Below are 27,340 nucleotides of genomic sequence, written 5' to 3'. Positions count from 1 at the left end.
CTAAGTTTCCACCCACTCTCAATTTCTCCCAGCCAGCTTCCTGGTATAGTGCAGGGGCCCCCTCTGCTCACAGGCAGGGCTTGCTCCATCCCAGATTGCTGGTCCTACCCTAGAGGTTCTGATTCAGGGGGTTAGTGAAAAGGCCTAAGAATTTGCATTTCTCACATGAGGTTATTGAAGTTGGTGGTCTTGGGTCCACAGTCTGAGAACGACTGCTTTAAATTTAATAGAAAGGAGGGGCTCTTGGCTCAGGTCAGTTTGTGAGATCAAGCCCCGCATTTGGCTCTGCACTGACAATGCAGAGCCTGCTTGGGATTCTTTCTCTCTCTCTCTCTCTGTTCCTCCTTACCCCCTACCTGCTTGTGTGCTCTCTCTCTCTCTCTCTCAAAATAAATAAACTCAAAAAGAAAATAAATTTTATAGAAAGGATAAGAGCTTTGAAGACAGGGCCTGAGTCTCAGACCAGCAGCTTACTCACCAGCCATGTGACTTCGGGGCCTGTGCCTGAGCAGCTCAGAACTAATTTCTTCATTCTTAAAATGGGGTGAAGAACATCTATCCCACAGTTCATCAATCCAACACATATTTGTCATGACTATTGTGGTACCAGGTTCTAAGCTAGCTGGTGAGGACACGACAATGGATGAGACCGTCTTTGATGTCAAGGGATTTGGAGCAGTTGTAAAGATTAGAAAGATAAAACTTGCAAAGTTTGAGGACCGTGAGAGATGTCTGTTAAATATTCATTTCATTTCCCTCATAGGAGGTAACATGATGCTGCTTTTACTTTTTTGGGGAGGGGCTTGTCCAAGAGTCATCCTCACATTACATAGCAGAGGGCCTAGAGCCGTGCTTCTCTCGTTGTCTAGAGAGAAAATTTGAGGTATGGACACTTGTATCAGTTTAACTGTGTCCTTCAAAAATTCATATGTACCTTAGAGTGCCCTCTGTGTCCTCCAGCACCTCAGAACATGAACTTAATTGAAAATTGGGTCTTGGCAGATTGTAGTCAAGTTAAGATGAGGTCATTAGGGTGGGCCCTATTCCGATATCACTGGTGTACTTATAAAAGGTGGAAATTTGGACCCAGGTAGATACACAGGGAATATGCCATGTGAAGACTGGGGTTATGCTGCTGCCACAAACCAAGAAGTCCCAGGATTGCTGGCCATCACCAGAAACTAGGAAGGAGGCATGGAACGGATTCTCCCCCTCTTGTCCTGCGAAATGAAAACTGTACTGATGCCTGTATATGCCAGACCCCCACGGTCATATGGGTATCTCCTTACCATATCCATAGTAAATATTTTTAGCTGACTTACTCTGAAGTAAAGCGGGAAACGTCTCAAAGGATTATGGTGAGGGCTTAGGGTCGGGATAGAGAGATGGTAGAAGTAAGCAGGGGCCAGGGAGTGAAGTGAGCCTTGCGGCTGGCTCAGTGCTTATTCTGAGGTCAATGGTGGGGCATCGGTACCATCTGTTTTGTGGTTCAGATGGGTCACTCTGGCTGTGGCCTGGAGAGTGGCTTAGAGGAAAGGAGGGAGCAAAGTCTGGGAGACAGTGAGGAGGCTCCTCTAGGCAAGTGACTTCATTGGTAGCAGTGAGGATGGAGAGAGGTGGACTGATTCAGAAGATATTGTGGAGGTAGAAAACAGGTAGTCTCCGTGATTCCGTGGGGCCTAAGAGAGACATCAAGAACACAGTTGCTGGTTTGAGCAGCTGCTGAAGTAGCAGTTTCAAACTCAGATCACAAAGACAATGCCAAAACTGGTATTTTAAAGTCTTTTAAAGTGTTTGGGGGGTGGTGCATGGGTGGCTCAGTCAGTTGACCATAGGACTTCTGAATTCTGCTCAGATCATGATCCTCATGATTTGTGGGACCAAGCCCTGAGTCAGGCTCTGTACTGGCAGTGTGGAGCCTGCTTGGGATTCTCTCTTTCTGCCCCTCCTACGTGTGTGCACTTGCACACACACTCGCTCTCTCTTGAAATAAACTTAAAAAAAAAAAACCCTACTTTAAAAAAAAGTGATGAAATTTATTAAATATTTTTAAGAAGTGAAACTAAATATTTAAATTTTTTTGAAGTTTTATTTATTTTGAGAGAGAGAGAATACATGCACACATGAGTTGGGGAGGGGCAGAGAGAGGAGAGAGAGAATCCCAAGCAGGCTCTGCACTGTCAGCACAGAGCCCGACTCAGGGTTTGATCTCCCAAACTGTGAGATCAAGACCCGAGTTGAAATCAAGATTCCCCCACTTAACCAACTTAACCACCCAGGTGCCTCTATTATTTTTTAAAATGTTTTATTTATTTCTGAGAGGGCGTGAGAGGGGGAGGAGTGGAGAGAAGTGGGGACAGAGGACCCAAAGAGGGCTCTGTGCTGACAGCAGCAACATTGTTGTGGGGCTCGAACTCACAAACCGAACCAGGAGATCATGACCTGAGCCAAAATCAGACGCTCAACCTACTGAGCCACCCAGGTGCCCTGAGAACTAGTTTAAAATGTTGGTTCTGATGTGCCTGAGGAATACCTGCATAGGTAATTAGAGATAAGGGTCAGGAAGCACCTGGATGACTCATTCAGTTAAGCATCCAACTCTTGATTTTGGCTCAGGTCATGATCTCATTGTTTGTGGGATCAAGCCTGGCCTCAGGCTCTGGACTGACAGCATGGACCCTGCTTGAGATTTTCTCTCTCCCTCTCTCTCTGCCCTTTCCCCACTCATGTGAGCGCGCGCGCTCTCTCTCTCTCAAAACAAATAAGTAAACTTAAAAAAAAAAAAAGAATAAGGATCAGGAGCTCTGTTGTCAGGGCTGAACTCCAAGTATACACTTTGAATTATCAGTCCATGAAGGCAATTGAAACTTTGGAAATAGATTTGTGTAAGCGATTTGAACTGAGCTTTAGGAAAATCAAGGATTTTAACTGACCTAGAAGATGTGTAGGGAGAAGGATGGATTTACAAGCTGAGGAAAAGAGCAAAGCAAAGAAAGCTATGGTGTTAAGATTAAGTGGCCACTGTTAGTGGTGTGCTGGTCAATGTTTAACAACTTGCTCTTCAGAGGTGAAGGGAAACCCTGATTTACTGTGTTTGCTCACTCCCACGGCATAAATGCTCTCAAGAGAGTCACTGTCAAGCTATCAGCGTCCCTGAGCGCGGGGTTGGGAACAGATGAGCACCATCAGCTGTTATAAGCTCACGTGGTGAGCAAGTGAACCTAGTCCACGGCTAGACGCAGTCCTGATGGAGAGGGAGGGTTCTGTCTGGGAGTGGTGTTAGATGCATTTGAGAGATAAAGCAAAAGGCTAGTGTGGCTGTGGAGACAGATAACAGCAAGTGTTGACAAGGATGTGGAGGAATTGAAACCCTCATACATTGCTGCTGGAATATAAAATGGTGCAGCCACTGTGGAGGGCAGCTTGGCAGTTCTTCAAGAAGTGAACATAGAGTTACCATATGACGGAGCAAGTCCACTCCTAAGTGTATTCCCAAGAGAACTGAAGACATATGTTCACACAAAAACTTGTCCATGAATGTTCATAGCAGCATTATTCACAATAGCCAAAAAGCAGAAACATCCCAAATGTCTGAGTAATAATTGGATAAATAAAATGCAGTATATCCATACAATGGAATGTTATTGGGCCATAAAAAGGAATTGATGATACATGCTACCACATGAGTGAGTTCTCAAAAACCTTATGCTAAGTAAAAGAAGTCAGATACAAAAGGCTGCCATTGGGAGCACCTGGCTGGCTAAGTTGGTAGAGCCTGCAACTCTTCATCTCTGGGTCATGAATTCAAGCCCCATGTTGGGTGTAGAGATTATTAGAATAGAATAGAATAGAATAGAATAGAATAGAATAGAATAGAATAGAATAGAATAGAAAACAGAGGGCCAACTATTGTATAGTGCCATTTATGTGAAATGTCAGTAATAGGTAAATCCATAGACAGAATAGACTGGTGGTTACCAGGGGCTGGAGGAGGGGAAGATGGAGAGTGAGTGCTGATTTATAAGATTTGAGGACTCTTAATCTTCAGTTTGAGAAACAATATTCTAGGAGATTGTGGTGTGGCAACCGTTCAGATATGTTTGCCCCATTGGAGATACAGAAGCGCTGACTGTTGACCTGGCTCTCCAGGCTGGAAGTCTGTCCACCAGGTCAAGTTCTCCATCACAAACAGCTAACACATCTGAACATGAAGTTGTCCTTGGAGAGTTTTGCGTAGGCCAAGCCTAGTTGGCCTGTTTTTTTTCATGCATGATTAAAAGCTCAGGTGAAAAATATTTAATGGAACATTTTGATCTCATTAAAAAACAAGAAAAGCACATCGTTGAAATATAATCTCATAAAGCCCTGCCTTGTAGACAGATGTGTGTACCAAATTCTCACCTATCAGAAAGGGATTGGAATTTATAAAAGGACATTTTGTTTCCTGGAGACAAAGCCATTTCAATCCTAGGGATATTTACAAGCAATACCGAAAAGCTCTCTGCACCTGACAGACTGGCTGCAGGTACCAAGTGTCTAAATGTCAGCGACCAGGCTTGCCCTTGGAGAGATTAGCTTTGGAGGAGTTGTTGGGGGAGAAAACATGGAAAAAGGACAGATGTTATTTCATATGTATGAGCAGACTGGGATGAGGAGGGGATGAGTCAAGGTGGGCAGTAACAGCAAGGGGAACCAAAGAGGTCTGACTGCTGCTGTCATCATTGCTGTTAGGCCACAAATGTCTCCCTCCTCACAGCCCTATTGCTAGAAAGAGGAGCAAAGAGCCTGGGCACTCCTTCCATGAGCTCTCTGCAGGCAGGGTCAGGTGGCTTTGTTTTCTTCTTTCTTTTGTTAGCCAATTTATAAAGAGCTGAACATAATCTCCTAATTGTCCTGAGAATTTGATGTTACTCAGTTTGGGTGGGATCCACTCGATCCTCTTAGCAGGGCGTCTCATGGTCACAGAAGATTTAACAACTGGCCCACGGTTGTGCAATTTGGGGTGGCAGGACAAGATGAGAGTCTGGGTCCCTGGAGTCTCATCCAGAGCGCCTTGCACAACTCCAGAACCACTCTAGAGTCTGCCCTTTTCCCACCGTTGGGACACTCAACAAATACTTATTGAATGGGACTATGCGTCAGGCACTGTTCTGGGCCCTTGGGCTATATCAGTGAACAAAAACAAAGATGCCTCTTCTTATGTTGTTTCCATTTGATCTGGAGTGAGGACAAGGGCAGAAATAGACAATAAACACAAGGAAAGTTAGGTTAGAAAGTGTGTTTGAAGGTGGTAAGTGTATAGAAGAAAGAAGTCACTCAGGATTTGAGACTTTGTAGGGTGGAGGGGAGAGATCACAGCTGTAAATAGGAGGACGGAGCAGTAGGAATAATATCGGGGTATCGGTGGGAGCGGGAGGGGAGGATGCACATAAAGTGACCAGCCCAGAGCCTGGTGCAGGCGTGCTCATATATGTCACTACTGGCGGCTGTCATTGCCACACCGCTTCCATCTCCTGTGCCCAAAGTAGACAGGCAGCTTGAGTTCCAGACTGGTTGGACAGGAGGGCCCTGCCTGACCCAGGGCGTGGTGGCACCTACTGTCCCAGCTGGGTGCAAAGACCCGGTAACCAGTTTTGTGTAATGTGTCCATGGTCAAACGAGCTGGGGTGACCGAGCACCCTCCCTGCTGTTTTTGATCAAAATGGACATTGAAAACCCTGAGTAGAAAAGAAAATGCTGAAAGAAGGGGCAGCTGAAGGCCAAGGCTTCCCCATCCTCCTTCAGACTGGGGACCCCAGGGCTCCCGGCACCGTGTTGCTAGGCAGCAGCACACCAGTTGAGGGCAGCCAGCAGGGGCCGGCCTGCCTGGGGTCTGTTTGCTTTGGCGGCTGCTGGGTCTGGTACCTGTTCTGGGGGAGAGGCTGTGTCACTTGATAGTAAACACCTGCCTGCACAGGGTGATTAAAGGAAGGCCAAAGAGCCGTCCTTGACTCTGAGTCTGCCTCAGGGCCTACAACTCCACCTTTAGCAATTTGCTCCTCAATCAAAGTCTGTGGTGTCAAACTTTGGGAGTTAAAACAAAATCTTAACTGAGAAAAATAAATATGTAAAAGAGATTTGTGGGGGAAAATGTTGCCTCAGTAAAGGGGTGAATCTCCACTACCCTCTGATGGGGTTTTCTAAACCCCTAGATTTTGAACCATAATTTGAAAATCTTTGGCTTAAAGTATTTCAGCCCCTTGTTAAAAAATGAACAGCCCTTGTTCACCACAATATTAATCTATTTTATTTTTAAATATTTATTTATTTTTGAGAGAGAGAGAGAGAAAGAGAGCGCGAGCAAGTGAGCATGAGTGGGGGAGGGGCAGAATCTGAAGCAGGCTCCAGGCTCTGAGCTGCCAGCACAGAGCCTGACATGGAGCTCAAACCTGGGAAAGGTGAGATCATGACCTGAGCCAAAGTAGGATGCCTAACCTACTGAGCCATTCAAGCACCCCAATAATAAGCTATTTTTAAGCTATTTTTTAAATTGCTAATATATTATGACAGATTTTCATGGTTTGCTGCTGGGGCCTGGGGATGGTGGAGAACAGACTCCTCTGAGGATCTGATGAAATCTGTGCACCCTCTGCCCGGGAAAATGCACATACCTGAAATTCTGCATCTGGTTGTATTGGGGAAGTTGTCCATGGGCCCTAGATTAAGGATCTCTCTGTCTTTTGAGGCATTTGTTTCCATGATTTACTTCCAAATGGGACTATACTTAAGTCTTGAGAAGAGTGAGTTTTGAAAGAGGGAGGGAGGAGAATCAGAATCTTGGGGATGGAGTCTGTATTTTTAACATGACCTCCAAGCAGTTGTGATGATCAGATAGAACACGGCCATCAGGGGTCTGGATGTGGTATGTCTTGGTCTTAGGGTCTAGGAGACACTGCTATGAGTTGGCAGTCCTTATGAGAATGAGAAGGAGGGAAGGAGAGAGCGAGAAACCCTGTTTTCTCCCCTGTCGTCTGATGGGCTGGAGAACAATTGGAAAGATCCTGTGTTCTCCATCCTACCCTTCGCCATAGGGAACTGAGGTCACTATGCCCCTGAGCCTCAACCAGACCATCTACCCAAAATTCAAATGAGGGCGCTCCAAAACAAAAAGAACAAAATCCAGGACTCCCAGACACCATCCAGCTAGGGCTGGGCCTAAGAAAGAGTCTCACTGGGGACACTGATGTTCAAATTCTGATATTTCCCTGAGGCTTTCCATGTTCTGTCCTAAGGAGAGGTCATTCCTCCGTCCTTGCAAAGGGTTAGTGTCCCCTTGATAGTCAGGATTGTTTAATGGGATCTGCTCCCATCTGAGTCAGGTGCTTTCCAAGCTTACAAGCATTTGCCATGGAGTCAACAAATACCTACTGATCCCGCTGTACCAAGCTGGGGCGTTTCGCCTGGCCTCCATCCTTACATTCTCTTCAGAGGATCCGGTGTTCAGGCATGGTGAGGGGACAAGGGGATGAACCTGCCCTTGGGGGTCAAAATCCAGGTTTACTTAAGAACCTGTTTCTTGACGCAGGCCCTATCCCAGCCAAGACAAACCCAAACCCTGCTTCCTTGGGTGGTTGTGACTCCATGCGGCGTGACGGTGGTTCTCGGACTGGGGACGTGAGACCCCGGCTGCACTCTGTCTCTCCTGCCTGTGGTGGGGGACATCTCCCCTTCCCCCACTGTAGTTGCTGCAGTAATTTTTCCTCCTGTCAATGTTTTATTCAAGTGGAGCCATTTATCCAAAATGAATAGTTAAGATGTGTGCATTCCAATGTGTATAAATTTTACCTAAGAATAAGAAAACAGCAATGACTTCCAGAAGGGAGGAGTGGGTGGAAGTAAATGGGAGTGAGTAGACATAGATGAACAAGAATGGCAGAAATGAAGTATTGAAGCTGGGGGTAGGAGTCATTATATTCTGTTCAAAATATATATATATATATGTATATATATATATTTGACATTCACCACAATAAAAATAAAAAAAGTACTTAGAGATGTCTGTTTTCTCCTAGAAGGCTCCCTACTTGCCCCGTCCCCGATCAAGAATCTTAAGGAAACTCATACTCTTTACCGTAGTAATTCCACTTCTGGGAATGTATCCAAATCAAATAATGACAGACACGCAGAAGGCTTCATAGTAGTGCTATTTAAAATAAGGGAAATTTTGGACAAAAATCCCATGTTAAAGGAACTGCAGTGCAATCATTAAAGACACACAAAAGTGCTTGTGACTGAAATTGTAAAAAAGAAAAAAAAAGTCAGAGCACACTGTATGACCTTCACTTGGTTTCTAGAAATGCTTGTGCATGTGTAGAGAAAGAATGTGGGGAGGAATACTATCGTGGGCTTAAAGTAGTGATCTCTGCTTGCTGGGCTTGTGGTAGATTTTTATTTTCATTTTAATTCTAGCCTGTATTTTCATCTTTTCTACAATGTGCGTTGAGTACTTTGACAAATATTTTAAAGACTGAGAAGTGCCATTTTGAAGGAACCAGGGGGCAAAGGTGGAAGAAAGAACAGATTTCTATGCAGGCCCCGGCCGTAAAATATTAAGGTACCAGAACTGGAAGGAATCTTGCAAATGGCCTAATCCAAACTTTCTCAGTTTACAGATAGAAGACTGAGGCCCAGAAGAGTCGAATGACCACCTAGGCCACTAGTCGGTCTCTCAGACTGCTTGTTTTCACACCATGCTGAGCCCTGACCTCCCTCCCAGGACCTTTTCGGCCCCAGAATGTGCCATGTTAACCCCTGTAGGCCCCACTGGGCACTTGAAGAGCAGCCTTTTGACTTTCCAGCCGGTTGGGGCCACCTGTTGCCAGCGTCCTTGGCCAGCGGGGCTAGAGAGATGCCCTGGCAGGAAGGTCAGAGAAGGAAGGGGCCTCACTGCTGCCCGATGGATCACTCTGCCTCTCCCTCTGACAGTCCCAGCCAGCCATCCATCTGTCTGCTCAGTTCCACTGTCGCAGAGGTTACTTCTAAGTAGTGAGGCTCTTTGTGGGGTCTGGCCTTGTTGTGGTTTTCAGACCATCATGACTTGAAAAAGAAACAGTGCGGTTCAATGGTTAGTGCCAAGTTATAGTCAAGAGACATGTTACATACAGTCTTTGCCAAAGTCCTTACACATGGTCTTAGTCCATTTGGGCCTCTATAACAGAAACTATAGGGGCGGCTGGGTGGCTCAGTCGGTTAAGCATCTGACTTCGGCTCAGGTCATGATCTCACGATTCATGGGATCGAGCCCCGTGTTGGGCTCTGTGCCGACAGCTCAGAGCCTGGAGCCTGCTTCGGATTCTGTGTCTCCCTCTCTCTCTGCCCCTCCCCTACTCATGCTCTGTTTCTCTCTCTCTCAATAATAATAAATAAATGTTAAAAATTAAAAAAAAACCTGTAGACTGGGTAGCTTAAAAGGTGAACATTTCTTACTCGTGGTTCTGGGGGCTAGGAAGTCAAAGATCAAGGTGTAGGCAAATTCAGTGTCTGGTGAGAGCACTCTGCCTGGTTTGCAGGTAACCCTCTTCTCACTGTATCCTCACATGGCTCTGTTCCTCTCTCTTTTTTTTATGTTTACTTTTGAGATAGAGAGTGCCAGTGGGGAAGGGGCAGAGAGAGTGGGGGACAGAAGGTCAGAGCCCAATATGGGGCTCTAACCCACAAACCATGAGATCATGGCCTGAGCCCCAAGTGGGACTCTTAACCAACTAAGCCACCCAAGGCGCCCTGACACTAGTCTCTCTTGAAGGCTCTACCCTCATTCCCTAATTACCCTCCAAAGGCCTCACCTCCAAATACTATCATATCAGGGCTTCAGCACGTGAATTGGTTGCAGGTGGGCACAAATGTGCAGTCCATAACAGATATCAAAACCTTCTCTGGAGAAAGTGGGGGCAAGCGAGAGTATGCAATGATAAGTGACTATAGAGAATGGTGGGAGACCAGAAATAAGCCTACCTATGTGTGTACGATCTGTCCCTCTCTGCCCCATCCCTGCCAGCACACTCCCCACCACACCCAACACCTACACCCTTAAGAGCTGTGCTAGCTCAGACACCGCTGCCTCACCAGGACTGAGCACCTAAGAGACCCCCAGTACCTCCTTGCTGAACGTGGTAGATGAGTGAACGCCATTCTCCTAGAATGTGGAAGACCCGACATGTTCCAAGCGAATGGGATTCTCAGAGTTTAAACGTTTTAGTTCCAAAAGAGCAGAATGTTTGAAATGCAATTATTTTTTAGCACTTAATATTTATTTATACCACGGTAACACGACGCTTTCAAACAGTTGTCAGTAGCAAACACATAAGTACCAGGGAACTGCCATTGGCATATCTAGTGAGACTGTCATGATGTCCTCTCTGTCTGTTGCCTTCCACTTTTTCCTCCACTCCTCTCTCTTGGTGTCTTTTGAATTTGGCATATATCTATGTATATCTATCTATATATATATATCAAGATATATATAGATAGACTTTTAAAAAATACATATACTTAAAAAATATATATACTTTAAAAATATATATATATACACACTTTCCTTTGGGGGATATTTCTTCAGTGCAGACTACCAGATCATAGGCTTCTACTCTCTGGGGTACTTAATAGGATAAATCAGAGGGTGGGAATTTTCCTGTGGAAAACTTTTTTTTAATTTGTGGTAAAATACACATAGCATAAAATTATCTTGACCATTAAAATTTTTTAATGTTTTTTATTTTAGAGAGAGACAGAGTGCAAGTGGGAGGGGCAGAGAGAGAGAGAGAGAGACATAGAATCCGAAGCAGGCTCCAGGCTCTGAGCTGTCAGCACAGAGCCCAACATGGGGCTCAAACCCCCGATCTGCGAGATCATGACCCGAGCCAAAGTCAGCTGCTTAACTGACTGAGCCACCCAGGCGCCCCTCTCTTGACCATTTGTAAGTCAAGCGTTAGGTAGCCATCAGCACCATCCATTGACAGAACACTTTTCATCTTGCAAAACGGAAACTCTTTACTCAGAGGCCCAGTCCCCAGCAACCACAAATTCTACTTTTTCTCTCGATAAATTTGAGAGGTACTGTGGGTACCCCATGTAAGTGGAATCATACGCTATCTGTCTGTTCTTTGGTGACTGGCTCAATACACTTGGCATATTTTTCCTTTACCAACAGATAGCTCAGCATGTAACCAGAGAAGTTCCAACTTTGGGATTTTTTTCTTCTCTCTCACATTCCCCAGGAATATCACATATGGCTGAATGATTTAGGGAAGGGCAGATTAACTAAGGTGCCCATCCCTCACCTCCAAACCCTGAAGACAGGCAGTAGCCACCCCCTTCTGTGCCCCATTTAAAGTTGTGATGTGGATGTGTGTCATGTGTGTACATGGGGGAGCGAGGAATTGTGCCCTAGACATCCCTGCTGCATATGTTTGTGGGTCTCTTTTGTGGGTCTGTGTTATGCAGACTATACGCTTTCCAAGATCACGGGGTAAATTGAGGTGCTATCAGGGATTCAGTTTGTTCACTGAATACTGAATATAGTGCAGGAGTGCTGCCATTTATACCTCTGCTTTAACTGTCTGTCTCAGCTTCTCTCTTGAATGGCGAGATCTCAAAGTACAGTTTAGATTTGAAACAGCTGCAGTAGACCCGGCCACCTCGGATGGTGGAAATATCCCCAAGTGACAGGAAGTAAATTAGCACATATTGAAAGGGGAATTTTCTAAGGCCCGGAATCACCACTTTCCCAGCAACCCCCCTACCCAAGCGAGACCCAGGGGACACCAAATGAAAGGCGATGAAAAGAAATGGACTTGGCCCCTGTGTCTCCAAAATGCCAAATGCAGTCAGAGTGAACTGAAATTATCTGCCCGAACAGATTAGATATTTTAACACCAATTCTCAGGCCTCAGAAGCAAGCCTGTCTGCTGGCAGACAACCAACACTGTCTTACTTAATTTTTAGATTTGGCTGTTAAATCTGGCCCAGTGTGAGTCTCCGTTTGATTGGATGTATGAGGGTGGTGGGTTTCTGGCAGGAAGGCCTGAGACCTAGCTCAGTGACTCACCAGCTGTGTGAGCTTAGACAGGCCGTTTCAGCTCCGTGTGAGTGTTTCCTCATCTGTACAGTGAGGGAAACTCTCCAGCTTTGTTTGCCTCATGGGGAATTTAAAGACCAAATGAGACAGTGTTTGGGAACCATAAAATCACTATGCAGATGACCAGCATAATCACGCTCACAGGCGGAACATCAAATCCTTTCTGCCTGGTTCACTCAGTTCTGCATTTAATTTACATACTGTGGATTTTACTCCTCATTCTTGCAGAAAGACCCTGTGGGGAGTGTCATATTTAGACCTGGAATTGCTATATGTGTACAGTTGCTCTATTCACCTTAGAGTGATCTGAGATAAAGAAAAGACTGGAAGGGGGGCGGGGGAAGAATAGACCCAGAGAGATGGTGGCCCAAGGGACCAAAGAATCCTGATGTTCTTTCTTTCCTAGAAGACATGACATCTAAGTCCAAAGCCACAGGTTCTCACCAAAAGTTAGGCTCAGTGGGGCGCCTGGGTGGCTCCGTCGGTTAAGAGAGAAACCGAGCATGAGTGAGGGAGGGGCAGAGAGAGAGGGAGACATCAAATCTGAAGCAGGCTCCAGGCTGTGAGCTGTCAGCACAGAGCCTGATGTGGGGTTCAAACCCACAAACCGTGAGATCATGACTGACCTGAAGTCGAACGCTTAACCGACTGTGCCACCCAGGCGCCCCATAAGCATCTGACTCTTGATTTTGGCTCAGGTCTTGATCTCACAGTTTGTGGGATTGAACCCTGTGTAGGGAGAGCTCTGCGCTGACAGCATGGGACCTGCTTGGGATTCTCTCTCTCTCTCTCTCTCTCTCTCTCTCTCTCTCTCTCTCTCTCTCTCTCTCTGCTCCTCCCCTGCTTACATGTGCTTTCTCCCTCTCTCAAAATAAATAAATAGGGGCACCTGGGTGGCTCAGTCGGTTAAGCCTCCGGCTTCGGCTCAGGTCAGATCTCACGTTCATGGGTTCGAGCCCCGCATCAGGCTCTGTGCTGACTCTAGCTCAGAGCCTGGAGCCTGTCTTCAGATTCTGTGTCTCCTTCTCTCTCTGCCCCTCCCCCTCTCATGCTCTGTCTCTCTCTGTATCAAAAATAAATAAAATATTTAAAAATAAATAAATAAATAAATAAATAAACATAAAAAAATTTTAGGCTCACAGTTCCCCCAGTTTTCCCCTTCTCTGCAGCTTCTCCCTTTGGATGAAAGTGCTGAGTTTGTGTATTGCTCTTCTGAGCCACACTGGGCACAATACTTAGTAACTCTAATGGCCGGGCATAGAATATATATTTGGTAAATATTTATAATAGAGGGAAGTAAAATTGTTCTCTTATCATCTGAAGTTTCTGAAGCTACAGCTCGAGAAACAACGTGTTCACTATATTTCCACAAATCTGAGATGCCTTTGCTTCTGAGACCCACCATTTTTTACATACTGCAAAGAGAGCAAAAGCTTTCTTAGTTAAAGTGTGACACAGTGCTTCCTTATTGTTTCAATGACAAGCCACTGTGTTTGATTTCACAGATGTTAAAATGTGAAACAAATATGCATTTTAGAAAAGATGCAATGTGTTTATGTCTTCCAAAAGGTAAAGCTTTCAGCTTCTGGCTGATGTATTCTTAGATTAGCAAACTTCAAAACGATCTCATTTTTAGTCTCAGCTCCTTGCATTTACACAAGGTATGTAATCATGCTTTTATGTGGGTTTTACGGTGACATTAAATCGATTTTTCTTATGGACACAGTAATACCAAGTACTTCTCTGCACTTGAATATAGATTTAGGTAAGGGCGGATTATAAAATGCTTGTCAGAGCCAAAATTACAATACTTTTGTGGTCTGTTGTTTATTATGAGATTTAAAAGAGTGAGAAATGTTTAAGGGTATTTGATGCATCCTATTGTGCAAACCTGTTGTGGGATTTCTTTATCCTCCCAAGTAGTGCTTTTTATTATTTTTGTTGTTACTGTTGTTCTGTTTGATGTTTGATTGGGTTGTTTTGTGGCTGTTATTTAGGTTATTCTTAGTTCAGTAAGCATAACCTGAATTCTTAGTTCAGTAAGCAAATGAACTGTGAGTGTCCCACTGCACAGAGAAATTAGGCATAGATACGTTCAGGTGATTGTGTGAAATAGGATGTTTTCATTAAACGCAAGGTGAGAATTCGGAGTCTTTCCAGGCAGAAGGGACCATGGAGAACAGGGAGATGCAGCTTCTGTGACAATCCTCTGCACATTTTTCACGGACCAGTCCTTGCTCATAATATGACAGTTTAGGACAAGAAAAGCTGCACCTGTTTCCAGCCTGTCTGTTCTGTAGTTTCCTTCTCACATTCCTCTGGTCCGTGGGGTCATTATTTATATGCCGCAGCAATGAGAGTCACCACATAGAAAGGATTTCTAAGGACTGGACCATGGCGGGTGGGGAGGAGCGATCCAAACCATTGCAGCTCCCGTGGGCTTCCTAATAGGCATTGGGGTACATGATCCTTGCTCCCTGCCAGGGGCCCAGGCGCGGTCGGCAGCCGTCGTGCTGGGCGGGAAGTGGGTGGGAAGCTGTTCGTGTCTGCTCACTGCTAATGCACATTTTGCCCACTGTTGTCTCCCCTGCAGTCTGAGTACCACTACGAGTACACCGCGTGTGACAGCACGGGAGCCAGGTGGAGGGTCGCCGTGCCGCACACCCCGGGCCTGTGCACCAGCCTCCCCGACCCTGTCAAGGGCACTGAGTGCTGTAAGCATTCCTGCTGCTGCCTCTGGCCTCTGCCCCGCGCCTCCTGCCGTCCCAGCCAGGCCCTCCCTGACCGCGCAGCTGCCTTAAGGAATCAGATCTCTCCCCCAGTTAGTCCCCAGCCCCTTTGAGATTTGGTACAGAAATGCGATTCCATGGATGCAAACTGGGTATCTAAATTTGCTTTTCTTTTTAATTTAAATCCCATCAGGGGATAAAGTATGAGCAATTCCAGCTGTGTGCCAGTCAGCGATTTTTTTTCTGTTTGCATACATTTTCTTTTGTGCCTGTGCGTCTCTCTCCAATCTACACTCATCAGCCACAATCAGCCATTAGGAAAAGACTGTGATTTGTTTTTGTTCTTGAAAAGAAAGCCAAAGAAGATGAATTTCTGCGCAGACAGACCTTTAAAATGCACTGGGCATCACTTCCAGGAACAGGAGCCTGGCCCAGCCGTGGAGCTGACTGTGCGATCAGAATAGTCGTGACTTGTCTTCGGCTCCTTCCCACCTCTGTGACTCCGTAGTCACAACTTTTCTACAATTGGCAGCTACTTCCCCTCCCCTGTTCTGTCTAGAAGTGTAAAGGGATAGCAGCAGGGGCTAGACTCAAGGACTACTTGGAGATTTGGAAAGGAGATTGAGGGCATTTAAATTCTTTTTTTTTTTACATTTATTTATTTTTGAGAGACAGAGCATGAGTGGGGGAGGGGCAGAGAGCGAGGGAGACACAGAATCCAAAAGAGGCTCCAAGCTCCGAGCTGTCAGCACAGGGCCTGACGCAGGGCTCAAACTCGTTGACCGTGATATCATGACGTGAGCCGAAGTTGGATACTCAACTGACTGAGCCACCCAGGAGCCCCTAGGGCATTTAGGTTCTTTAAAAAAAAAAAAAAGGCTTACATAATGCCTGGTTCAGTTGGTGAGCAAATAAATGTTGGTTAAACTAATGAGCGGATATTGCTAAGGTCCGAGCAGGACTGAGGTGTGACTATGGGAAACAAGTGAGCCATCTTCAGGTAACGCATCAGCTTAATTGAGCTCCTCCTATGTGCATGCACTGGGAGCTGCAGAGATACATAAGACATAGTCTCTGTCTTCAGAAGCTTAAAGTCTGGTGGAAGAAGCAGACGTTCATTCCTCGATTTTTTTCAGCAAAACTTTACGGAGCCCCTGCTATGTCTGTGCCAGTCACTGAGTAACTGTCCCTGGAGGAGCTCAGAGCCTAGCAGCAGGCACACATCAATAAGATGTGTTCATATGAGATGACAAAGAGCAAGAGGTACGGATGCTTGGGGCTCAGGAACAGCTGGGGAGAACTACTTGGGCAGAGGTCTGCACGTGGAAGAACACTGGACACATTCAAGGAAGAACCTGTGGTCTGGGGTGCAGGCAACGCAGGGAAGGTGATGGCGACGGACGGGGCTGAAGTGGAGGAAAGCCTGTACGGGAGATCAGGCTGGGAAGTTAGGTTGAAGAAAACTCACGGAAGGCTTTGAATGCCTGGCTGAGAGCTTAGATTCTACATACAACTCAGGGGGAGTGCCTGATGATCTTTTAAATAACAAGAAGAATAGTGTATATCTGTGTTTTAGAGAGAGACCTCTGGCCACAGAATGAGCAAAAGCAAGAAACCGGGAACTAGGTACAAGACTGTAATCGGTGAGCTAACAGCCAGGAGAATCTCAACCAGCATGATGGCAATGGCACCAGGAAGGAGACAGAGACCAGAGACTCGGGGAAATTAATGGCTGAAAGGCTGGACGCCATTCAGAGGACCACCGTATCCTCTCCTGGAGAGGTCTCAGAAGGGCCTCAGGAAATGGAACCATCAGGGACAAGTCCTTCACTAAAGCAGACCTCCCGCAGCCCTAAATTTTATTTTTGAAAATAATAGCTTTATTGAAATACAATTTGTAGATCATGAAATTCACCCCCTGAAAGTGCAAAGCCCAGTTTTTAGAATATTCACAGTTGTACAACCACTAACTTCGCAATAGTTTCATCACTCCCAAGAGAAACAATGTATCCGTGAATAATCTCTACCACACCCCCTCCCCCAAGTCCCTGGCACCATAGATCTACTTTCTGCCTCTGTGGATTTTTCTATTTTGGACATTCTGTATCACGAGAATCATACAAGATGTGCTAAATCTTAGTGGGTCAAACTTCTGGATCTTGATCCTCTGCTCCTCTTTTGAGGGTGCCCACAGGCTGCCTACTCCTCCTGGTGGCAGTGGCCTCACCACCCTGCCCTTGTCCCTTCTCTGTATTCCAGCCTTTTCATGCAAAGCCGGGGAATTTCTGGACATGAGGAACCAGTCCTGTAAGCCATGCGCTGAGGGCCGCTACTCCCTCGGCACGGGCATCCGGTTTGACGAGTGGGATGAGCTGCCCCACGGCTTTGCCAGCCTCTCAACCAACATGGAGATCGAGGACCCCACCACTGAGTCCATGGAGAACTGCACCACGTGAGTGCCCCCACACCCCCCTTCTCTGTGCTGGGCCAGAGAGGATGGAAACCAGGGAGCCGAGCAGCCAAGGGTTAGGCTGGAGCGGCTTCCCACAGGACTGCTGGACGTGACGCCCACCTCAGCCCACTCTTGCTGATCCAAACTGACCAGTGACTGACCGGCGTGGGTGAGAGGTAAAAACGGGGAAACAGAGAGGGGTGGATACGGTGGATAAGGATAAGTGGATACAGTCTGCTTAAAACAAAACCTAATTGGATTTCCACCATGGGATTTTGGATCAGCAATAAACTTTCTCGACTTGATGGCAACCCAGTGTGTAAAGCGCTAGGTGTCTTCCTGGCCTTGGTGCTAACTTCTAAAACTGGTCAGCTCAACCCGAGTCTATAGGTTTGAGGAGGGTAGACTAGGGCCAGATCTTTGGTCAGCGGTGGGTGGGATCTTCCGAACCTCTTGAGACCCTGGTGACCAGAAAAAACGTTCTAGCTCAGACGGAGATACTTTCAGTACTTGAAAAGCTCAGCCCCAGGTGCTTGAGTAACTGGTGAGTGATCCTTATCATGTCTTTGGATATTTAATTCCAGGGACAGCAATTAAATGATGTGCCTTCTATGTGTCAGGCACTATTCTGGATGCCTTACATACTTTACTTTCTATAATTCTCTCAAGAACCCTCTGAAATTGGTATTATTATTTCCTTCACACAATGAGGAATTGGAGGCTTAGCAAGGTTAAGTGACTTCCTTTGTTACCCAGCTTAGAACTGGTGATTCAAACCCAGTCCCAAGCTCCCTACTGCCCTGCAAAGCCACCCTCAAATGACATTTAGTGTATGCAAGGCGACGTTGGGCCCTAGGGAGGAGCATCGGAAGGGTGCAGAGATGCTCTGTGTTAAATATTGGCAAATAAGATGGGAGAAAAGTACATGAAAATTCTTCTTATACCCAAGTAACCAAAAGCATCAACAGAGGTAATAATTGTTTACACTGGATTTCTAAAACCAGGACCAACGTCTCCCGTTCCTACTCTTAAATAAAAGTACCATTATCAGAGCCAGGCAACAGGTGTTTTATAGTCCGATTTTAATGTCATTCTTTAGTTTAATATTATGTGTCAAAATCATTGGCATGACAACGTTGGCAGCAGAGATAAAGCCAGAGAGGATTAAAGCTGAAAGGAGACCTGTTTGTGTCCTAATAGAGAACATGATTGACCCCCCCCCTCCCCCGCCCCCAACAAGGTGCAGGCCTGGCTCACCCAATCAATTCTTACTCGCTTGAAAGAAAGGGTTTCTCTCCCTCTGGGGACCTCACTGAGAGTCCAGAAATCATTACCTCTCAGCAAGACAGGATGTGGGCCAGTTAATAACAACTTGTGTTTCCACAGCACACACTGCTTCAGGGCCTGATCTTAAGGCATCCCAAGACATCCCAGGGAGGGGAGAAAGAATGTTTCTCCTCTGTAGAAACGGAGAGGCTTTGTGACTTCCTCACCACCCTCAGAAGGGCCGTAATTGAGGTAGTACCGAGACATTCACCCGAATCGATGCCCACTGCCTCCAACCTGAGCAGAGACGGCCTCCCCGCTATTCCGCCTCTGGCGCCCCCAGCTAGGTCTGCGCCTCTACTCCAGTCTCTGCACCCCACTGGCCACAGCAGCCAGAGCAATATATTTTTTTTAAACACAAGTCTAACCGCTCTACTTCCCTGCTCAAAACTCCAGATTCTATGGATTCCTGTTGCTCTTGGAATAAAACCCAGTATTTTGCCACAGCCTGCATGGCCTGCCTGGTCTAGCCTCTGCCTTCTGCCCATTTCTCCAGCTTTGCCCAAGACCTTCCCTCTGGCTCACTGTGCTTCAGCCACGCTGGCCACCACGCTCCTTCCCTCCTGGGTCTTTGGACATACTCTTCTCCAGCCTTTCTGGCTCACTCCTGCTTCACCCTCAGGTCTGCCTGAGCGGCACTTCCTCGGCGACGCAGGCTCTGACTCCATAGATACCCATCACATACATACTCTTGCACCATCCTGTATTTCTCCTTATGGCACTCACCAGATTTATTACTATGTGATTAATTGTGCAGTTAGTCAGGTTTCCTAATCACTTCCATACCTCGATTTCTTCATCCTAAAAACAAACAAAAAAACCCCAAAAGCCAGCATTAAAAATGGCATTCTTCTTATAGGTTGTGGTAAGGATTAAATGAGATGATCTGTGTGAAGAATTCGGAGCAATCCCTGGCACTAGAAATCAATCAACACATGTTGTATTATTGGATGTGAAGTGATCTTCACCAGAGACAAGGCTGACAAAACCCAGAATCACGATGCCTTGTGCAAATGTAGCCCACTTATGGCATCCTTTTAATTATTCATCTCACTTTAGGAGTTATTTATAGAAGATGCCATGGAGCACATCAGCATGACGCGTTGTCTCTTTTAGCAGGAAACCCCAAAACCATTAGATTAGCTGGGGCGTCTGGGGTGAGCTCAGCTTTGGTATTTTGGATGTGCTTGCATTTGAGATCAACACTATTTTTTTTATGTTTATTTATTTTACGAGAGAGAGCAGGGGAGGGCAGAGAGAGAGAGGGAGAGTCAGAATCCCAAGCAGGCTGTCAGGGCAGAGCCCAATGCGAGGCTCAATTTTACAAACTGTGAGATCATAACCTGAGCTGAAATCAAGAGTTGGACGCTTAACCAACTGAGCCATCTAGGTGCCCTGAGAATAACACTATTAAAGAACTTGAGGGGCGCCTGAGTGGCTCAGTTAGTTGAGCATCTGACTTTGGCTTAGGTCATGATCTTGGTTCTTGAGTTCGAGCCCTGCATATGGCCCTGTGCTGACAGCTCAGAGCCTGGAGCCTGCTTCAGAGTCTGTGTCTCCCTCTCTCTCTCTACCCCTCCCCTGCTTTCTCTCTCTCTCTATCTCTCTCTCTCTTCCCCTCTTCCTCACTCTCTCTCCCCACCCTTCCCTGCTCATGTGCTCTCTCTCTAAAAAAAAAAAAAGAAAAAAAAAGGAAAAAAGAAATGATGCTCAACCCCACTAGTAAAGAAATAAGATTTAAAGCCCAATGAGACACCATCTCCTACCATATCACATTGGCAAGCAACAAATTTACAAATTTGGGGAGGATGTGGAGCAACAGGAACTCTTTCACATGCTGGTGGGTGCAAGTTGGTAGCAACTACCTTGGAGAAGAGTGTGGCAGGAGCTGGGAAAGCTGGAGGTTCACGTGCCCTCTGACCCAGTGGTTGTTCTGCCAACCATCTCCCTCAGACATGCGTACAAGGAGCCGAGCAAGAATGTTCTCAATGGAGTGGGTATGGTAACAAAACACTGGAAACAATCCAAAAGCCCATCAATGAGTAATGGGTAAATAACTGTGGTAGAACCATGCAAGGCAATATTATATCCTAGCAGAAATTAAAAAAAGACCATAAACTCCCTTATGACTCAGCAACAGCACTGCTAGGGATTTACCCAAGGGATACAGAAGTGCTGATGCATAGGGGCACATGTACCCCAATGTTCATAGCAGCACTGTCAACAATAGCCAAATCAATGAAAGAGCCTAAATGTCCATCACCTGATGAATGGATCAAGAAGATGTGGTATATATACACAATGGAGTATTACATGGCAATGAGAAAGAATGAAATCTGGCCATTTGTAGGAAAGTGGATGGACCTTGAGGGTGTCATGCTAAGCGAAATAAGTCAGGCGGAGAAGGACAGATACCATATGTTTGCACTCATAGGTCTAACAGGAGAACAGGAGAAACCTAATGGAGGACCATGGGGAGGGGAAGGGGGAAAGAGAGTTGGGGAGAAAGACGGATGCAAAACTTGAGAGACTATTGAATACTGAAAACGAACTGAGGGTTGAAGGGGGAGGGGGAGGGGGGGAAAAGAGGTGGTGGTGATGGAGGAGGGCACTTGTGGGGAAGAGCACTGGGTGTTGTATGGAAACCAATTTGACAATAAACTATTTAAAAATAAATAAATAAATAAAATTCTAAAAAAATTAATAAAATAAAATTGAAAGAAAATGAAATATAGTTCACATTAAAAAGAAAAAAAAGACCATAATCATTATACTTAAACGAACAAAAGAAGTAAGTTTCAGCGCACGCACACAAATATGATGCTATTTACATGAGGTCTGAAAACATGTAAAACCTTGATCATAGGGCATATTGTTTAGAAATACCTGCATAATTAATAAAGAAGAAAGGACCATGTGCAGATGGTAAGCGCCATATTCTGGAAAGTTGTTACTTAGCTGAAGGAGCAGGTGGTAGTCAGGGGCTTGAGATTAGGCGGGTGTGCACCAAGGCTCCTGCTGTACTGCATTTCCTAAACAGGGCGGGGGTCTTCAGTCTCTCATAATTCGTGCAAGTGAAGTAGAGGAGAGTTAGGACTATGAGAAGAGAATCGGTGAGAGCTCAGGGCACACATAGCAGAGGCCAGGAGAGTCAAGGGGGGCTTCTTAGATGAGGTGACATCTAAGACACAAGGAGGAATTAAACAGAGGGAGGGAGGAGGTAGTTTGTTCTAGGAAGAGTGGACAGCATGTGAGAACACCCAGGGGGAAGGAAAAGTTTGGCAGATGGAGTGAAAGAAGTGCCGGCCTGGAGTCTAGAAGGTTCTCTGGCCTTCCCTCTTCCTAGTTACCAGTTACATGCAGCATCTAAAGGCGAGCATTTCCAGAAAAATGGGGGGGGGGATAGATTGCATGGACTCCCGGTTTCTGAAGGCCAGCAGTATCTTTGACTGTTTTGGAATTAGGCAGACCCGGCTTTGAATCTCAGCCTTGCCACTTGCAGGCTCTGCAATGTGGGGCAAGGTACATGCTGAGCCTCGGTCTCACCATCCATTAAATGGGAATGAAAGGAAATCATGAATATAAAACATGTAGTTCAGTACCTTGGAGATAGTAAGCAACTGGTAAGTGTTACCCAGCTCCCCCTCACAACACCTGCCATCTATCTTCTGGAGAGTTCTGCATCATGTGGTGGTGTACCTACTTGTCTTCCTCATGTCGGCTCTATCTCCAGGCTTCTTGATCTGGAGGTCATTCTTCACTGAGCATGTTCACGTCTAAATTCCTGTTTGTGAATTCCACAGAGACTCAGCCCCACAAAGCATGATGGGCCGCATGACTGCCAGTGAACTTGCTCTTATTCCCTCACAGGTCCAAGTGGGTTCCCCTGGGTGACTACATCTCCTCCAACACGGACGAGTGCACAGCCACGCTGATGTATGCTGTCAACCTGAAGCAGTCTGGCTCCGTCAGCTTCGAGTACTACTACCCAGACTCCAGCATCATCTTCGAGTTTTTTGTAAGCCCCAGGCCATGGGGGAAGCTGAGGGTTAAAGGCTCTCCAAGGCTCAGATTCGTTTACAGAATCACAAGCATATTTCTGGTTGGGGAATCCCCACAGTTGTCATCCCTCTGGAGAGACCTGTGGACAAAATGGGCTGAGGCTTCAAGACGTGGGGAGAAAGGCAGAAGTTGAGGGGCTCTGCCGGGGCAGAGAAGGGTCCAGGAGACCGTAGGCATTCTGCCTGCTCAGACATGAAAACAGCACGTAAAGGCTTCTGAGTTATGAGTTAGTTCTTCAGTGTTGATGCATTGACTTAAAAAAAAATCTTTTTTAATGTTTATTTTTGAGAGAGAGAGAGAGAGAGAGAGACAAAGCATGAGCAGGGGAGGAGCAGAGAGAAAGGGAGACACAGAATCTGAAGCAGGCTCCAGGCTATGAATTGTCAGCACAGAGCCTGATGCAGGGCTTGAACCCACAAACCGTGAGATCATGACCTGAGCCAAAGTCGGATGCTTAACCGACAGCCGCCCAATGCAGGAGCCCCTGCATTGATGTTTTGTGTGGATTACTAGGTCCCACCCGCTTCAGAACTCATGTGTTCTGCACTCAGTCCCCAAAGGAAACTGGCAGCTCTTCTCCCATAAGAAGGGCCCTCTGGAAGGCTGTTGCAGCATGGAGGGGTGGGGGGTGAAGGACCCATTTTCTTGGAAAGCTTTGACTCTGTTCCCAAACTCTTGCTGGCTCAGGTTCAGAATGACCAGTGCCAGCCCAATGCGGATGACTCCAGGTGGATGAAAACCACAGAGAAAGGATGGGAATTCCACAGTGTGAGTATGGTACCAGCCTTCCTGGAGCCTTTCCTGGGGATACCAGAAAGGAGGGCAAGGGCTTTTCCTCCAAGGACAGTTTCCTCCCAGTCTGGGCTTCCACCTCTGTCGTAGAGGGCAGGGGTCTGACATGATGAGGATCCCATTGTTTCTGTCTTCTTGAGTTGACAGAACATGGGTGTGGGCTGACTTGTTCCTATGGTGTGACCCCAAGGACCAGCAGCTTTGCAAGGTTAAGGGCCAGGTCTTATGGGGATGGGGCGTGGATACACAGAACCAGAGAAGAGTGAGGGAACTCCACTCACCCTCCTGTCAGCGCCTTCAGGCCCCTCCATGGGTCTTACCTTGGAGATACTCGTGGTATATGTGGGTGAAGGAGAGGCCATGTGGGTTGTAAGAAGAGGCTTCAAAGCAGAGAGGAGCTAAGTTGAGCTGGGAGGAAGGGCAGAGCTGAGGAAGTCGAGGGAGGGGATCAGAAGAGGTGTCTCCATGCAGGCGGTAAGGGGAAGGGTCCTCACATGGATTAGGGATGTCCGCCTCTGCAGCTGAACGAACTCTTCCTCTTTTCGGTTTCTAGGTTGAGCTAAACCGAGGCAATAATGTCCTCTACTGGAGAACTACAGCCTTCTCCGTGTGGTCCAAAGTGCCCAAGCCCGTGCTAGTGAGAAACATCGCCATAACAGGTACTAAGGGGGAGTTGGGTCTGGGTTCTGCTGCTGATTTCCTAACTCTGTGGGTCCGGTGGGGGCCAGACCCAGGGCTCAGTCTCTAGGCTCAACCGCTCCTTTTCTGTGTTGTTCGTCCTCCCTAGGGGTGGCCTACACTTCAGAATGCTTCCCCTGCAAGCCCGGCACATACGCGGACAAGCAGGGCTCCTCTTCCTGCGAACTTTGCCCCGCCAACACTTACTCAAACAAGGGAGAGACTTCCTGCCACCAGTGTGACCCTGACAAGTACTCAGGTGATGTCTCTGACGGTGGGTAGAGTTGGGGGGGGGGTAGCAGTAACCAACAAACATGGGGAGAAAACAGGAAGGAGAGCCATCCTTCTGGCCATGCTGAAGACGATGCTTCTTAAACCCTTGCTTGCTGGACACTGGAAGAGCCTTGCTGATCCAGCTCCACTGGTCACTCTGGAAACAACAGTGAAGTCATCCAACAAGGAATTATTGAGCCCCTACTATGTGCCAGGTCCTATTCTAGGTGCTTGGACGACAAAGCTCCCTGTCTTCATGGAATTTACACTCTGGCAGTGGGGGAAGGCAGACAATAAACAGTAATGCTAATAAACATATAATAAATTATAGTATGTTAGACAGTAAAATGTGCAGGGGGCTGTGGCAAAAAGATAAAGCAGCTCAGGATTACAGGGATTAGGAAAGCTGGAGAAAGGGCCACAATCTTATTTTTTTCCTAAGCAGTGAAATCTGTAGAAAAGAAACCTTATATAAGATTACAGTTGGGGTGCCTGGGTGGCTCAGTCGGTTAAGCATCCGACGTCAGCTCAGGTCATGATCTCACGGTCTGTGGGTTTGAGCCCCATGTTGGGCTCTGTGCCGACAGCTCAGAGCCTGGAGCCTGCTTTGGATTCTGTGTCTCCCTCTCTCTCTCTCTGCCCTTCCTCCACTCACGCTCTGTCTCTCAAAAATAAACATGAAAAAAATTAAAAATAAAATAAAACTTGCGGTTTAAAAAAAAAAAAAGATTACAGTTGGGGCACCTGGGTGGTTCAGTCAGTTGAGCATCTGACTCTTGATGTCAGCTCAAGTCATGATCTCATGGTTCACGGATCAGGCTCTGCTCTGACAGTGCGGAGCCTGCTTGGGATTCTCTCTCTCCCTCTCTCTGCCCACCCCCCCTGCATTCACACTGTCTCTCTCAAAATAAACAAACATTAAAAAAAGATTATAGTTAGAGATAATAGATACAGTAACTAAAAGGCATATACTTATATATTCTAATTCATAACAATTATTATCAAAGTTAATTTAAAAGAGCCGTGAGGCTGTATTGATGAGCAAAACATTTTGATAGCAAGGGGTAAAGATGGAAGTTACAATCTTTTATCAGCCTGATCATCCACTGAATTCAAAGGTGGTCTTTCCGGGAAATCGAGGCTTCCTTGGAACATAGTTCAAAGCCAGTGCTCTGAGGAAAAATAAGAGGACAAGTGTACAGCCTGTTGCTAGTCTCTGAGTAGCTTCCTAACGCATCACAACTCGAGAAAGAGAACCCGATCATTTGAGGGAGTCCCAGGGCAGCAGGGCTGTGGTGTAAGGTTGGCAGCCTCCCCCAGGGACCCTCTGCTTAGGCAGCCCAGGCATTGGCACAGGGGCCAATCTCTGAGGTTCTAAACAACTCAGGAGGGAAAAAGAGTCCCTTCACTTTCCCTACAAACACTCATAATTATTCCATTTTCCCTTTCTCACCCGGACTCACACACCCAGCTCAAGGCTCTCTCTCAAGCAGACACTCAGGCCTGTCCGCGACACACCCATCAGCAGTTACACTGTGTGTTTGCTCGGCCAACACTGGCCATGTGAACTGCTTATTTTTACCCTATTCCTAAAACAACAGTCCTATTTATCTACACAGATCTTGCCACATGAGTATAGATTTCAGCAAGAACGGGAATGTTGAGATCTTGAGGGAAGTTTTTAATCCATACGTCTAAATTCCTGTTTTTCCACTTATATTTCTCATTCTCCTTCCCTGCTCTATCAATGGCTGCCTTTGTTGGTCTTAGTCTCCAGCTGCCTTCCCAGCCCAGCAGTTGTACAAGGGTTTGAATGGCGAAGCGGCTCTAGAGAAACCGCTTGGGAATGTTCTGATCAACTCTGTGTAATCTGATTGTCATCCAGACAGCTGTTATGAAAGTGGTGGGAGTTCGGCTGGGAGTTTGAGGTTTTAAACTTTTGCCATCAAGTTCTCAATCTATCTCTTTGACTGGAAAGTGAGTTTTTACAATGACTTGAGTTTTCCAGAATACAGGGCTAGTGGGAGGCTGGGGAAATGCAGAGAGAGAGAGAAAGAATGATCAGAGCCTATGACGGACTGTGCATAAAGGGGGAGAGAGAGAGAGAGAGAGAGAGAGAGAGAGAGAGCACATCTGATCAGAGCCTATGACGGACTGTGCATAAAGGGAGTGTCGGAGGACCCTGTGAGCATTTTAGTCCTCCATTTACAACTAAGTCCTGAGTGCCTGCCAGGTGCCAGGGCTTGGGCTTGGTGCTTGAGTTGGAGCTGGTGCCCACCCTCTACCTTACGTCGGAAAGTGGGAATGCCTGCGTAGGAACACCTGAGTACAGTGACTCCGTGGTGCAGGAGCCGCTGAGATGAGCTCTGAGTGTAGCGCACAGCAGAGGCAAAGAAGAGAAGTGGTCAGTCCTTTCTGCAGAGAGAGGAAAGACTTCAGTGGCTGTGGTCTTGAAAGATGAGTTGGTGATTTGATGGATGTTCTAGAAGAAGCGTAGCCAAAGCCAGGAGGGCTCGGGGATCGTGGAAACTCAGCATGGCAGGAACTGACTTGGAGAGAACTAGCTTCCAAGGCTAAGAGGTGGGCAGGCAACAGGCCATCCACCAGCCCTTTTGTGCCATGACTAAAAATTTGCGATTTGATCCTATCAGGAGGGGAGCCACGGGGCCCATTAAAGAATTTTAAGCTGGGGAGTGACATAATCTGGCTTATAATTTTGAAAGACCAGTCTAAGCTGCCATTTGGAAAATGGATGAGGAATGGAACAACTAGAGGCTGAGGCTGCGGTCTGGAGATTTTGCAACAGGCGTCATTGCTGGTATCAGACCTAGACTGAGGTAGAGCTAATGGGACTGCAGCTGTTAAGGACAGAGGCTTAACTAAAAGCATCTTTCCTATTGATACCTAAGATTTGCT

At 46.6% G+C, this 27,340-nt stretch overlaps 1 protein-coding gene across 6 annotated transcripts in view; it reads left to right on the top strand.

Moving 5' to 3' along the window:
* Positions 1–27,340, top strand: part of KIAA1324 (KIAA1324 ortholog) — a 69,355-nt gene that overhangs the window by 19,005 nt on the left and 23,010 nt on the right. For all 6 annotated transcript variants that reach the window (XM_029949814.1, XM_029949815.1, XM_029949813.1 and 3 more), the window contains exons 3-8: positions 14,706–14,826; positions 17,101–17,293; positions 22,490–22,637; positions 23,369–23,449; positions 24,027–24,132; positions 24,261–24,410. In XM_029949814.1, the coding sequence (XP_029805674.1) occupies positions 14,706–14,826; positions 17,101–17,293; positions 22,490–22,637; positions 23,369–23,449; positions 24,027–24,132; positions 24,261–24,410 (799 nt within the window). The remainder of the gene's footprint in view (positions 1–14,705; positions 14,827–17,100; positions 17,294–22,489; positions 22,638–23,368; positions 23,450–24,026; positions 24,133–24,260; positions 24,411–27,340) is intronic.

This window comes from Suricata suricatta, chromosome 8 (genome assembly GCF_006229205.1).
Source record: "Suricata suricatta isolate VVHF042 chromosome 8, meerkat_22Aug2017_6uvM2_HiC, whole genome shotgun sequence".
Taxonomy (NCBI): domain Eukaryota; kingdom Metazoa; phylum Chordata; class Mammalia; order Carnivora; family Herpestidae; genus Suricata; species Suricata suricatta.
Note: the sequence above shows the minus strand (reverse complement) of the source record. Positions and strands in the feature narration are given on the sequence as shown.